The 16,669-nt window shown below is 23.8% G+C and overlaps 1 protein-coding gene across 1 annotated transcript in view; it reads right to left on the reverse strand.

Annotated features, from left to right (window-relative positions):
• Positions 1–1,592: 1,592 nt before the first annotated feature.
• Positions 1,593–16,669, reverse strand: part of LOC129609669 (serine-rich adhesin for platelets-like) — a 138,041-nt gene continuing 122,964 nt past the window's right edge. The window contains exons 9-14 of the mRNA XM_055521754.1: positions 8,166–8,359; positions 6,034–6,228; positions 5,538–5,792; positions 5,049–5,299; positions 4,755–4,963; positions 1,593–2,826 (exon numbers count right to left, since the gene is read on the reverse strand). Coding sequence (XP_055377729.1) covers positions 2,678–2,826; positions 4,755–4,963; positions 5,049–5,299; positions 5,538–5,792; positions 6,034–6,228; positions 8,166–8,359 — 1,253 coding nt within the window. The 3' untranslated portion in view covers positions 1,593–2,677. The remainder of the gene's footprint in view (positions 2,827–4,754; positions 4,964–5,048; positions 5,300–5,537; positions 5,793–6,033; positions 6,229–8,165; positions 8,360–16,669) is intronic.

The following is a 16,669-nucleotide window of genomic DNA, read 5'->3' on the forward strand; positions in this document are numbered from 1 at the left end:
AATTAAATTTATGCTTATAAATTTATAATAATTTTAATTTCATTTAAAAATTTTTAAAATTCTTCGTAATCGTTTCGCATGTATATGTACATACATTCATAATTTTTTTTTTTTTTTTCGAAAATTAATTTGAATTTTAAACAAGTTTTTTATTTTTTGATTTACATAGTAAAGAACTCTTTTTTTATATTTATTTAATTGTTTTTTATTTTCTAAAGTTCTAAGACCTTATCTAAAAGGTATATAATAATTTTCTAATTACAAAAACTTTTTTTTCATTTATAAATAAAATATTTTTTAAAGTATAAACCAAAAATACAATTTGACCACAGATAATTTTAGTAGTTTTTTATAATTTTTTTTTTGTTCATGCTAAAAAAATTTAGAATTGTTAATGGTTTTGTTTTTTTTTTTTGTTTTTTAAATACATTGTAACAGAGTTTTTATTTTATATTTCTATATATATATATATAAAAGTTTTATAATGTGATCATTTTTCTGAATTTCAATTTAGAATTAATTAAATATTTTTAAATGAAAAGTATTTAGGCATTGAGTAGAGATATGGTGAATTCTTAAACGTCAAATTTTACAAAATCTGAGTTGTCTGAGTTTACGGATACTCTACTACGTTTTTACTCTCAGTCAAAGTTTAAATTCTTAAACGTTTAAAAAAAGTCAATTAAGCGTCAAAATTGTAGATTTTTTTTTTTACATGCAAACAGTCTGACGTAGTAATTCAGTAAATAAATTTGATGTATTGAGTGACTATCATTACGTTAAAAATAATATAAAAAATACTTTTTTTATTAATTTTTAATATGTAAGTATAAAATTATTTTAAATCTAAAATTTTTTTTTTTGTTTTGACGTTTACGGATGATCAAAATTCAAAGTCAATTACGAGTAAAAAGTTTACTACATTTCTGTCTGTAAAAGTTTTAGTTTCAGACAGTTTGCAGACTAAAATCAAAATTTTGACGTTAAAGAATTTGCGGATATAGTGACAATAGTTAAATTTTTATTTAGTATTTTTATAAACGCATAATTTTTCAATATTTTAAAATTTAAAGTATGAAATTTATAACTTTTAGAATAATAAATAAAAGGGATACCGTATTCACACTATATAAATGAATAAAATGTTATTCTCAAAAGACGAAAATTATCTGAAAAAAAAAAAATTATTCCTTTTAAAAAAATTATTCAATTTAGTCCATCAACACAAGTTTCTAACGCGTTTAATCTTTAGTGTACCTTAAAAAAAACCATTTTAAAGTATAAATTTAAATAAAGTTTATATAAACTTTGAATGTGAGTGTTAAAGGGTTTAAATTGGATAGTGGAAGCGCAGTATTAGAGTCATTAATTTAGGTAATTTCAGTTGAATAGTGGATTTGCAGCTTTAGCTAATATTACATTTAAAAAAAATTTAAAATAAGTTTTCAGATAACATTAAAAATTTTTTCCAATTTTTGGGTGAATACCAACGGTTTGGTTACCTTGAAAATATGCATTTTTCAGAAAAACATGTTGGGATTTTTGTTTTTGAATTTTTTTTTTGTCAAATTAAAGGAGTTTTTAAGGATTCGTTTTTTTTTGGTTTTAGCAATTTAATTTCAAAAAATTTAAGTTGACAACACAGTAACTTTTATTATTTTTTAAAAGAATAATTTTAATAAATTATAAGAATAAAATGTTAGCTGGAAATATGTCAATGCAATGTGAATCTGATAACATATAATCGGGTTCTATAACTTGTTAATATCATATTTATTAGTATAGAAGTAATAATGTGAATAGGGTTTAATTTAATTTTTATAATTCAAAAGAACAATTTTACTAATTCAGCACTGATTTTGTAACACTAGCTTTGTAAAAATTTTTTTTAATGCTTGTGTGCCTTATGTTAACTAGGCAGTGGATCAAATCAAATTATTTTGATTTTAATGACAGTATATGGTTATACAAACTATATAATTTAAAGTATTTATAATTGTCATTTATAATATTTGACATTTAAATTTTTAATTAATTCTATTTTGAAATTTCTTTTAATTAAAATTGTATATAAATAAATAAATTCCAATGTATATATGTATTAATTAATTTTATTATTTTTTTTCTTTCATTTTAAATTTTGTATAAGACTTTCATTTTATTTGATGAATAATTTTTTGAAAAAGAAAATGGTTAATTTTTATTTGTTTCATAATTAACGAACAATTTTGTTTTTTTTTTATTGTATGTAGTATTTTATGTATTTTATATATACATTTTATTTTTTTATTTCTACATAATAAATGTGTAATTTTAATGTTTTAATAACAAAATTTTTGTTTTTTTTTTCTCTATATAATTGAAACTTTTTTATAATATTATAATTTAGTATTTCTTTTTGCATCGCTTAGTTGTGAAAATTTTCTAAAATCTACAAGAACTTTTATATATATATATAAATTTTATTATTTTTAAATTTGAAATTATTTTCTGTTTTTTTAAGCGTTATAAATATATTTATATGCATAATACATAGGTATATAATATATGTATGTATATGACAATTAGTATATAGTTACAGACACTTTTTATTTATCTGAATTTTTAATATTAGTAATTGGTTTTTTTTTTGTATGTTTTTTTTTTTTTTTAATTTTCAGTTTATGTAATTATCACCTTATGGTAATGCCCTAACTCCATCTAATGATGAACGTAGTATTAGTGCACCTTCTACCCAAAAATTTGGTCGATTTAACATATTTTGCCATAGAGAGAGCTCTTTACCAGTTGCATCCATCCAATCAACAATTTTACCATAATGTTTACCTATTAAATAAATAAATATGTAAGTATAAATTTGCAATATTTTTTTTTTAAATATTTTAATTTGAATTTAAAAAAACAAAAATATTGAAAAAAATTTTCATTTTTATTTTAAATTGATTTCTCCAAATGAAATTCAAAATTATAAATCATATGTTTTTTTTTTCGAAATTAAAGTTTTTCTATGCTCGTATGTCCACTATTATTCTGTTAATGTTTTTGACAACTTTTTCGTAAAATTTTTCACGAATTATGTGTACCTTTAAATAGCGCTGAATGAAATTTATTAAATTTAAAATTTTAATATTTTTTAATGTAATTTTATGTAAAATATTATTTGTTCCTTCGAAAGGGTCCCTTCAAGAAGTTTTTCTTTTGAAATTTTTTACTACTTTAATTTTTATTAGCTCAACGAAAATTACAACGAAATAACAAAATTTTTCAGCCAAATTGTATTTTAGAAAATAATTAAGGACTAATTTTATATTTTTAAAGATTTCAGTTATTAAAGTTTTATAGCTTAATTTTCTCCGTGAAGGATCAATCTTAAGGGTATATCAGTTCTTTGCAACAATATTTTCAATAGGGATCAATTTTTATGGGACAACATATAAATAAGGTATTTCTGTTAGTTAATAACTATTTTAACGAATTATTTTGAGCAATTATTTTGTTAATCTTATAGTAAGAAGAAGGTTTATAGGAATATTTTAATAAAGTATTCGAGAAATAGATGATTCATGTTAGATTTTTTTTGATGTATAGTTTCAAAATAATTTAAAGTACTTGTTATTTAAAAATTTGTTATTTGAAACTAAAATACATAAAATTCTTTTAAAAATTGAACGTGAAATTTCAACTGTTATAGAATTATAGATAAAATAAAAAATTAATTAAATTATGAATATCTTAAATTAATTAATTTAAAGGGAAAAGAAAATATTATGATTTTCATCAGGTTTGTAATTATTTTTGGAATCTATGAATACGAAAATTTTTTGTATATAATTGAATGAATATATCCAAATATATTGTTTTGACAAAATAATTTAATTATTATATTCATAGAGGGGTGAATTTATAATTGAAAAGAATTTCTTAGAAATTTTTGTTTATATTTATTAGAATTGTAGACATATCTGTACATAAATTGTGTGACATAGATGTAAATATATATAAAAATAAGGGTGAATTTTCAAACATGTAGGGGCTTTAATATAATCCATTGTACAATTAAGTAATGTACAATATATTTTAGTTATTAAGGGAAAGATAACTCTTTTTGCAAATGTGAAATCTAGTACTCCGTAGTACTACGAAAAGAAGATTTCTTTTTTAAGGATATTTTACATACACAAGTATAAAATAGTTCTTTTGTGTTATTACAATAGTGCCATTTTCATAACGATTTGAGTATTCATGATATCCTTGAAAAAAATTTTTGAATAGGTTAAAAATCTTAGTTTTTGATTATTTAAGAAACTCTCGTTTGACTGAAGATTATTTTTCTCCCCGATTTATATTTTACATAATAAATTACGGCAATCTTCATAGTCAACCAATTAAGGCGATATTATTGTTTGAATTTTTTTAAAAACATTTCTTATTTTTTTTGAATTGTTGAGTTAAAATTTGTTTAATAAATTCTGTAGGAGCTCATGAATCACATTTTAATTTGATTATATTCTAAGAATCAAATGTGTAGAAACTTATATATACAAGTATGTATGTATACGAAATAAAGTATAGTAAGTGAAAGAAATTTTTCATTACTAAATTTTCAATTTGGATTTACCCTAACTTGTTTCTTAGTGATTTGCTAGTAACTTTAAATATATGAAAATTTTGCAATTTATCAATTTTAAAATGTGATTATTATTCTTAACAATAGTTTTTAAATTATTTTTTTTAACAAATTTATGTATATGCACCTGTTCCTAATGAGAATCTTACACCGCCTAAAAATTCATTGCTAGCCAATCTATCATGATCCCATATTGTTAATTCTAATGCTCTTTCAGCGAGTTCCTGTAATGAAACATCTTCATATACAAAAGTATAATTCCATACAGGGTTATTAGTTCGTTTCGCTACTTGTGTTTTTTGTTTTGAGCTTCTTGTCCTATCTGGTAGTAAATAACTAAAAATTAAAACAAAAAAATATTATTAGTTTTGTAATTTTTAAAACAATTTTATATACACATTATATTCATTTGTGTTCATACCTCTTACAGAACGCATCACATACTCCATTTGGTTTTATTGCAGTTAAATTTTTCGCTTCCTTAACTAAAACATGTAATTGGCCTTTTGTTGAAAAATTCTTTGAATTTCCTTTCATACTTCCAAATTTTTTAAGATTTGAATTACTGCCACGTGTTAAACTATTTTTAGAATTTGCATTTTCAGGCGGAACAAATTTAAGTCCTACTATAATATCACCACGATATACTGATATGTCATCGAAAGGTTCACTCTAAAAAAAAAATTGTGTATAAAATAAAAATATGAGATTTATAGAAAGTTTTTTTTTAATACGTATTTTAAAATTTTTGTTGAAAATTTGTAAAAAATTTAGAACAGGTTGTGGGAAAATCTTAATGTTAAAAAAAATTCAATAATTTCAAAAACAATTCGATACAATTTTATACAATTATACGAAAATGAATAAAATTGTTGACCTTTTACTCAAAAAGAAAAATAAAATTATTTACCCTTTCTTGTAAAAGATACCATTGTGGATGTGGATTATCAAAAAGACGTCCAGCTAAATTGATTGTCACTTCACCTAAGAAATCATTACGTCCGAACATATCGGAATGCCATACTGTTAACCATAATTGTCTTGATTCTAAACTGCTCAATGGTAAATGAAAACGTAAAACTTCATCAAAAATTGGATTGAGTGTATGCTTTTTAACTTTTGTTTTACGTTTCCCTCCTTTTGATTTGTCTGGCAATAAATAAACCTAAAATTTAAATATATTATATACTCGTATAGCTTTTAGTAAAAATTTTTTATTCAAAAATATGTATTAGGGCCAATTATAAATTTCTCTTTGCACTAATTCGAAATATTTCAATTTAGTTAATTACGATCAAAAATTCATAAATGAAATTTTTAATTTTATGCAAATATATGTTATAAGTATATTAAATTAATCTATAAAATGTTCTGATATATTAAATATAGTCTCGAAATATTTTTACCTTAACATAAGGATCACTTCTATTACGTTTAGCGTCAACAGCTGCTAAATCTTTACAACGAACTACATGAATTTCCAAAGCACTTTGTTTATAATTATATTGCATTCCGAATTCAACTTGTCCTTTTACAACAACTGTACCATAACGACCATCACCAGCTCCGGAATAAACACTTGCCATAGAATCTGACCTCAGCTAAAAATATTTAAACAAATTCGAAATGTATTTATATTAGAAATTGAATAAACTAAGTATTAGTTTTGTCGAAGGTGTCGAGAATATAGGGACAATAATATTTGAATTTATTTCGTTCCTGTGTCGTGTCGTTTTCCTTCAATTAGTAAAGTTTTATGTATGAAAATGTGTGCATCATTACGAGTATGTCTGTTTGGTATAAAACTTCAATAAACTTTAATTTCAATAAACTTAAGTAAAAGGCATATAGAAGAATATAATATACTTCTAAATTACTTTTAGCAACTACATAAATAAGCAGTCGGAAAATCAAGAATATTTGAATAAAAATTTGCTTTTAATGCAAATTTCAATTCAAATTAAAACTACAATTTATATAAAATATTTTTGAATTCATAATATACGGTCCGATTTGCTCTTTTAACATGTTAAGTCAGATTATTGTTGAAAGTAAAGTTTTCTACCTCTTTCCAATATAAAAGACCGATCAAATGACAGACGATATTAATTTTTCTGTTTCAAAAATATTTACAGAAGCTTTTTTGGTTGGAGGGTAATTTGGGTATATTAGTCATTTTAGAATTCTTAGAAAATGTCAAAATATAATTTCATTAAAAATTTTTTTTTTTGTTTGCACTGGTCCACTGAGGTAAATTTTGGTAATTTAATGTAAAAGATATTTCATATAATACAAAGATCTATTTGTTAGTATAAATATACACTTGCGTATATACATATATAATACACGAAATTTTATATAAATAAATTGTTTTTTATTAAATTATTCAAATTATTACGAAATTGGAATTTTTTAAATGAGCAAAATGAGCAGGGTGATTCGAAAATAAAAAAACCGTTTCTAAAAATTTGAACAGCTTTTAGAATTACTATTTTGATCAAAAATTAATAATAATTGATAATTATAGCACTTAAAATCAATAAAAATTAAAAATATTTTTGATTATTACATTTTATTAGGGTTTTTAAAATTTTGATTTTGAAATGTTTTATGTGCTATATCCTCTGTACCATAACAGACTTTTTACCGTTTAATCTTAAATCAAAACTTAGGCAGATGGGTAAAACAATCGTGTTAGAGAAAACTAAAAAAAATAAAAAAATGGAAAAATTTCATTATTTATAAAGTACGAATACTGGTGTTTCCCTTTACGTTTCGAATGCTTGTGTTGTAAGCCCTTTACGAGTCTTTTCAGAAATTGTTTGTTTGAGAGCCAATAACAAACAGAAATTTCGTTAAAACTTGTTAAAATATTTCGGAAACCCTTCAGACATGACACCTAGTCCGGAACAAAAGTTTTACCAATTTTTGATCTTTGAACCAATGGTATATGATGTTCTATACCTTTCTGACTCATCCTGTATAAGTTGTAAATTAAAAGGCATGGTTTTGGTTTGCAATAGCTAAAAAAAGAAACTACGTCTCTATCTGTATAATTTTTAGGAAAATATTTCACTACATTTTGATGTTTGTATTTTATTTAATAAAATCTTAAAGTTTTACTTTACATTTGAGATAGGCAGTATTTTTTCAAATCAATCTTTCTTCTTTTTTAAAATTAAAAAGATTATTGTGTTATCCCAATGCAAAATTGTTCATTTCTTTATACTTTTATACATGTATGTATGTAGAAATAAAATAAAGATAATGAAAATTTAAAAAATAATTTACGAAACCAAAAAATGGGAATCTAATATCCGGTTCATGTCCTTTTTGTTTTTCTTTAAAAAAAGTTTTTAACATCAACCTAATATTAATAAAATATTTTTCTATTTTCGTTTTATGAAAAAATTTTAAAAAATTTTATATATTTTGTAGTTTTGTTCCCATAAATTGGGAATAGGGCAGTACGTTAGCTACTATACACTATAAAAATTTTTTATATTCTATTTATATTATAATTTTTACAATAACTTACCCCTAATGAACTTAAACTATTGCGATTTTGATGTAAAGCAACTAAACGATCAATATCTTCATCTGATTGAGATGGCCATGGATCACTAGAAGCAGAACCTGGAGTTGCTACTGGACTAGCATTCGTACTAGTTTTACTTTTTGCTCCTATTATTGGTGAATTACTAATATCAACATTAGATTTTGTTGCAGCTTCTTCTAAAAATAAAAAAAAAAAACAATTAAAATTTGATTAATGAAGAGTAATATTAATTTTTATTTTTATTAATATTTATGTACATACATACATATTGTATAATATAAGTTACAGAAACTATAATATTTGTTTAGGAGAATAAATGTCATTTTAATAATATGAGTAGCAATTCTTATGATATGAGTAGCAAATTATGAATTATAATTTAACGTTATTCCTAATATTTATATGTACATATACACATATGCTTATAATGTAATTGTATAATACATATTTATAGCATTTCAAAATACTAAAAATTTAAAATTTTAAAACTGAAAAAAATTAGATGTCATATTTATTGCTTATTTTCTGGCTTTTTCTTGGAGCCTACTGCAAAACCCATGTCTCTAGCCCTTCTTGAAGTGCCTTCACTTTTTGACACTTGAGAAGTATATTTATATAATATATAATGTAAAATTGGATGATTTTTGAAGCCTGGTGGGTAACGTTGTAGTCTGATAACCAGAAGCTATAAAATAAGGGAGGCATTGCGATGGCATCAAATTTCGGATTTCTTTTTAGAAAATTCAGTTAGCAAAAAGTGAAACACTACTAGGAGTCGACTTTACATTTTGCCAGGTATCATAACTAAAAGCGTCTTTAAAATTGTAAAGAAGTTGAGGCTGTAGATTAGACACTATATACATTGCCGTTACTTATGTGCTGACCACATCACATTTTTCTTTATATTTATTTACGTATTTCTACATTAATAAATCTGCATTTTCGCATAAAACATTGTTCCATCAAACAAAATTCACGGAGGCTCCTGTCTTCTGTCCGTATTTTAACAATATGAAATTGAACACTTGTCTTCAAAGTTTTCGCGTTAACGATGTGAAAGATGACACTTTGCTAAAGTTAACCTGGTTTTTATAATATGGACGTCACTAATTGTCACAGTAATTTGTTCTTCAATTGACCGAAAATTTATCATTAGTTTTTAAGCCAAAAATTTGGCAAGAATGACAGTTGTATTAGGATGCATGACAGTAATTTCAACTTCGAAATCGAAAGTTAACAATTTAAGAAATCATAGAAATAACATTTATTGAGCAGTTAAAATATTATTATTAAACAGTTATACAATAAAAAAACTTTATTGCACGCGAAGCAATCGGAAAATATTAGATTGTGCTTTTAGGCATGAGGTTATTCTTCCAATATTTCCTGCGATATATTTCTATTATAGAATAATCTTTTCAGAAAAATTACATTTACAAATTTTCATAAGTTTTTAGGCGATCAAAATTACAATGGCATGTATAGTTAACAAAAAAATGCCCTATATGGACTTATTTTTTTTTTACAAATAAATAAATATTATTCAGCTGCAAGCTACAATATAAAATCAATAAAAACCGTATGCAATGGTATTACATATGTATTTTTATGTAACTAAAATACAATTTTCTTTCTAATACCATGCACAAATTATTGATCAAGTACATTTATGAATTTGAAACGTCATTATGAATTTGATTTAAAAAAAAAAATTTACATTGGTCATTTCAAAATAGAAAAGAGAAAAAAACGAAAGCAAATCCAATTAACTACTTATAGACACCCTAGTAACTACGTACATCAACAAATACAATGTAATTTCATATTCATAATAAATATCAGTTGTACTTTTTAAATTGCATGAAATATTGGTTATAAGAGCTTTCAATCCATTTGTACAAAAACCAAAATCTGATGTGAACAGCATATACACATAACTAAATTAAAAAATCCCTTATAATTTTTATATTATTATGGTTGGAGGGTAAGAGTTCAAAAAGATTTTGAAAATGCTCCCTGAAAAATTTTTTGCTAATTTTGTTGGAACTAAAATATTAAATTTTATAAAATTATGTTGATCAATTGCATTGATATGATGGTGATAAATATAAAATTTGATTTGATTTTCAACCCCTAATGTTTCCAAAAAAAATTGGCTAGTCCATTGTTTTATCAACCACAATTAAAATATTAAATTAAAACTGTTGATTATTTCTCTAAATAAAGGCAAAAATATAAATCCGTTTGAATTTAAGCCATCACATTATGGCCACGTAGAAAAAGCCATCACATTATGGCCATTAACGGCTGGTCTATGAGTCCCAGTAGACTGACAGAATGCTATTACACAATCTCTCTTATTGTATGGAAAATGGTCGGTAAAAAGTATTAACAGTACCTGAAAATAATATATTAACGAAAGCATTATACAGATTTTTTAAAATTTATTGTAAAATAAAAGTCAAATTTAACAGCAGGGTTTGTGTTCCTATATACGGCGTGTAGAAAATTGTATTATTACGTATAATTTGAAACGAAAAATATGTAGAATTTAAGAAGAATTTATGGTCTTTTTATAGATTGGTGCTAGAAATTGAAATATCTCAGTGAAGTTACGTAGTTGAAAGTAGAATATATGATATATTAATTTAATTATAGGCTGTATTTTGTGAAAAATGTCAAAATGGCCCACATACGTATAATATCATAAAAATATTTGTAATGAAAAATTTACATTGTATGTATACAATCAAAATTTTTTATTAAATTTTAACATAAACGATCTTCATCTTTTGAATATTCAATTTCTATTGATTGTTTCCTTATTGTATAATCCATTTTGAATATATAAAGAACAAAGGTTCACGAAGTGTCTTACATTAAAATAAACGCTGAAAAACAATAACAAAAATTAAATACGCGAAAAAAATCATCGTCACCCTCTTTTACCTTTGTTCTATGCTTAATTGCATGTCAAAATACAAAAAAACAAGTGAATCCTTTCATATTTTCTTTTTTATTTAATTTCCATTAGTTTTCACTTCGAACATTTTTTCGACACATACATGCATATACATATGCATACATGTGTGTGCATTCTTTGTTTGATATTAACACAGAAGTATTATTTTAATGATAGTAAGCAAACGAATATTGTAAAAAGGTTAATATTTAATTGCATCTACACTGAATATATAGTTAATGTTGCGATTTCCGCTTAAAGAAATTTTAAGATTTTTAAGTATATAAATTGAAATCGATATTAAATAATAAAAATCTGATGTGGTCAGCACTAAACCGACTGCAAGGTGTATTGTCTAATTTGTCGTAATAGATAAATTGCATATGATTGTGAAAATGCTTTTTAAATACTTTTTTCAAATTTTAAGGACACTATAGTCAGCTTTTGGTTAACGTACCCAGAAAAATGTGAATTCGCAACTTAGCGAAATTTAGTATAGTTTCGCTTTATGCTGTCCGAATTCCCTGAAATGATTGTCAGTAATTTTTGGTAGCCAGCTGAATTTAAAAAATAAATTTCAACAAATTCCGTCAATTAATTTCTTAGATATGCTAAAAAATGTAAAAATGTTTATTTACGGTTCCCCACCATGGAGAAACATGTTTCGGCCGAAAATTCGATATGCTAAATTTGGTGTGATCACATCACTTTCCTTATTGTATGCGATGCGGTCGGTAAAAATTTGTATTAGTATTATTTCTAAATGATATTAGTCAATTAAATATAAATATTAAATAAATATTTTATTTGTTTAATAAAGCTTTAAAGCTTCATACGTCATATTTCTTTAAAAGAATATTTTGATTTTATAGAAATGAAATAATTGTGTAGAAATATATGATTATATACAAGTATAGTGTATATGTAAAAAAAAAGTAAATAATCATTAATATCCGGCATTTAAGTGAAATTAATTTTAAAATTTTAATTGATAGTCAGTGATTTCATATTTTTATTTTGCTACATCGTGGAGTACAAGCAACTTTTAGGTTTTTTACTTTTAAATAAACTTTAAACTCATTATTTCTACGTGAGATGTTTAAACGCTCTACACCATTGCACTTGAAAAGATTTAAAAATTTTAATTCGAATTTATTAAAAATTTTAAAACCTTTTTCAAATTCGGTTCTTACCGACCACGTTGAATACAATACGGGAGATCATGTGGATGGCACCAAATTTCGAATGTCAAGTTTTGCTTGAGAGAGCACATTCTCCATAGCAGGGAAGTGTAAATAAACTATTTTTAAAGAGATATCGGTCTGTAAATTTGTCGGATTGTCTGCCTGCCAGCGTGTGAACTCGCGTATTTAAAGTTCAGGAAAACCGAATTTGAGGAAATTTTATATATCAGTTTTTTTCTGCTATTTCATGAATTGATTAACTTTTGCGATATATCACGTCTCGGTAACTGGATTTTTTTGCGACCAAATTTTAAATTTTTCTATATATAAAGAGAAATTATCAACCAATTTTCCTGAAATTTAATATTAAAATTCGGCCTGCATTTTTCGATTTTAGATTTTTTGCCATACCTACGGAACGGATTGATGGAATTTTTTGAAATTTAATATTTGAGTTCTGGTTGTTAACGAAATTAACTGGAGAACTTTTCAGGGAATTAGATGAGGAATGTTAATTTAAAGCTGACTAGTACCTTTAAAATTGTGAAAAAAGTGTTTTTAAAGCACATTTAAATAATCTTCTGTAAAACTTTCACTATAAACCAGATAATATAAATTGGGTTCAGTTTTGTGCTGGTCACATCAGATTTTTTTATTCTTAATATTATGATTAATACATTTGATTTCGCTTACATATTGTAACACTATTCTTAATCTAAAAATCAGCTTTGTAAAGAATGACATTCTTTTAAGGAAATTCCTTTCATAATGAATTTTAATCTATAGTTTTCAACCTTAATTCAAGAGAAAACTGATTGTGTAAGGGTGAAAATCTCAGAAAATCGTACATAATTATTTGTTCCTTCTTCTGCACTATTTTAATCTGCATATCAGCATAAATTTTGTTTTACAAGTAGATGAGGGTGAAAAAAAAGGATAATATAAAAAAAATAGAATAAATAAGGTTAAAAAAGAAAATGAAAGAGAATAATAAATTCACACTTTTTTTTTTCTTCTATTACTTTGTATTGCTTTTCGTTAATAGCTGTGCTTTGCTTTTTATATTGCTTTCCTCTTTGTGTTTTTTTTTTTTTTTAATAAAACTGTCATTTTTGCTTAATAAGAAAGGGTTGAGTATGTAATTAAATCCTGTATGAAAGAAAAGGAGTGTAAAACAATACTTAAAAAAAATCCTTATTTGGCTTTTTTCTTTTTTTTTTTTTTTACAATTTATTTGTTTATATTTCGCGATTTTTGTTTTCCACACTTTCCATTATATATACATATAATCATTGTACATAAATAATTGAGAAAGAAAACTGAATCCTTGTAAAAATATTTAATGTTAATTTATTTCCCGAAAAGGATAAAGGATACTTTTTTTCTTTTATAATTTGTTTATGCAAAAAATGACAAAAATTCATTTATGTGTTCATTTTTATGTTTTTTATATTGTTTTTGTTTTTCTTTGTTATTTATTTTCATTTTTGATATTGTTTTTGTATTTAATACTAAATTGTATGCCATTTAAATACGTGCTTTTTAGTTGTTTTCAAAGATTTTATGTCTATGTAAATAAATTATTTTTTAAAAATAAAATCATAATTATTGTAATTTCTATACATAATTTTTATATTTACGTTATTAATTAAAATTAAAATCAGAAAAATGACAAAATTTCATGGGAAATAAAATATAAATATGATGAAGTGTGTGCTGTGTAAGTTTGAGAGTTGAGCATTTTAATATTTAAAATATTAAAAATGTAAATTTTATTATTAAGAATAAAAAATAAATTCAGATTTTACTATATTAGATTATTGATTTAAGTATATAATTTCATTTTCGTTCGAATTGCTGGGATACGTTAACTACGTTATACGACATAAGTTAGTGATTTAGCCATTTTTTGATAATAATTTTTGATCTAATTAAAGTTCATTTAAATTGTAGTATAGTATGTATAGTACATCAAAAATTGAATGTTACATTACAAGTTTTCACATTAAAATTAATATTATTGCGAACGTTCCATTGGTAAAAAAAGAGTGTAGATATAAAAGCGTATTTGCCCAATGAATAAGTATTTGTCAAAAAATTAACCAATAAATAATTTTGACATTTGTATCCTATATAATCTATATTATATCCCAAGATATATAGATTATATAAGATTATAGATGTTACATCTGCTGCAAATTAAAAGAAATCTACTTAAATTTTTACAATTAATTTGTAATGTAGTAGTGATTCGTAGGTAATAACTTCTGTAGTCCTATAAGTATGTTAATTATAATTGTAGAGTTTATGCATAAAAATATGCAATATAACAAAAAGAAAATTCTTCGTATATGTAACATACGTAAATGTACATATGTACATACTTATATTTTTTTACAAATGCATATTTTACAATATTTGTATAAAACAAAATTAGTTTTCATTTGTTAAGCTGAAGTTTTAAGTAAAGGTTGCTATAGTCTCTTTGCATAATGAATACCTTAAATAAGTAAGTAAATTAATGTATATTTATTGCTGGATAAAATAATCCAAACCTGTTATTTAAATTGAAGATATGAATTTAAAATTTAAAAAAAATTGATTTACAGTGGCGGAAGTTTACATTTAAAACAATAATATTTGCATTCCTCACACTGTGTCACAATTAAGTCAGTGTTCCCAATTACGTTGGAACAGGAAGAAAATATTATAAATTTTTTTTTTCATATTTTGGAATAACCAATACAAAATGTGCTTGCTAAAATAGTCTTTAACATAAAATCGTTTTAAGAAATTTAGGCTTTCACCCTAAAAAATTTCTGTCTTTAATTTTTTATTGTTGAATCTTTTTTTCATTCTTAAAATTTCTAGACGTTCAATATTTTCAATTCAATAAATGACAATATTAGAAAATTACGAAAATATTTCGTAAAACTAGAGCAATATAGCTATGCCAGATACTGCCACTTTTTATTACAATTGTGCTATTCTTGTGACTGCAAGAAATAACTGCCTAAGTTAAGTTTGTTCCTAAGTTTATCACAATTTCGAATTCCGTATGGTCTAATCTATATTACCATTATTACTTAATGCATTTCAATTTATTCGAAAATAATCGTCAAAATTTTAAAAAACTAAACATTTTTTGTAACTTTAATCTAAACTCATAATTAAGTCAAAACCCGTATTTCACAAATTAGGTTCTTCAAGACATAGATTTATTCACAAACATTAATTTAATTTATTATTACCAAACACCTTATATAAAATAAGAGAGATATTATAATGGTATCAAATATCACATAACGGAAATGTAAGTGGAGACATAGCTATTTTTGATAAGATATTGGCGATTAATCGGTCATTAATGTGTACTCCTGTTTACTCAAATTCAACTGAACCGATTTTATTGTTGAATCTTTTTTTCATTCTTAAAATTTCTAGACGTTCAATATTTTCAATTCAATAAATGACAATAATTTGAAAATTCATTAGTTAGCTAATTCATAGTTAAGCTAATGTGTGTGTATATATAGAAAGTTAATCAATGGTTATCATTGAAGCATTATATTCCACAAGGGATGAACTAAAAAATAAGGAAATCAGGGCTTAGAAACTGGACATTTACTTGGGGCCAGTTTTATATTTTCGATTACGTACAACGAAATAGTCACTTGAAACTTCTTGAAATTTAATATCTGAATTTTGTTTGTCAAGGAAGCTAACTATTATACTTTTCAACAAATCGAACTTCAAAAGCAAAGATGTTTACTAATAACAAATTTACATTTTTTGACATACATACATACATTAATAGTAAGATTAATGTATGGATCTTATAGTAACCCTATAAGATCCATAATCGTAATCCTTTAGCCAAAACATTGGAATCTAATCCATAGAGTAGACGATTAAATCGGCTATGTGTTTACCCCATCATACATTTTTTTTTGTTTTAAAAAAAAAATGTAAAATTTTTATGCTGAAAAACAAGGTTTAATGTTTCTTCTTTTTTTACATTCAATAACCATTAAAATTTAACAGATGTGTAGGCACATTATTTATAAAACGATTTTAGCTAGAGTTGTATATAGCTATTTTTAAATAAAAACTAAAATAGTTTTAATTTATTTTTGTCGAATATTTCAAGTTCAAATATTAAAAAAAACAATATTTATCATCTTCAATTTTATGAACATTAAAATTAAATGTTGAAAAAATTAATTAAATATTTTGCCATATTTCTTATGTGTATTTGTATTTAACAGCTTGTATAATGAGCTTTTAAAGAAGTGTACGTTGTCTGTTTTAATATATACGAGTATACTATTAGTAGT

Source organism: Condylostylus longicornis, unplaced genomic scaffold (assembly GCF_029603195.1).
Source record: "Condylostylus longicornis isolate FDR11 unplaced genomic scaffold, ASM2960319v2 ptg000040l, whole genome shotgun sequence".
In the NCBI taxonomy this organism is placed as follows: Eukaryota; Metazoa; Arthropoda; class Insecta; order Diptera; family Dolichopodidae; genus Condylostylus; species Condylostylus longicornis.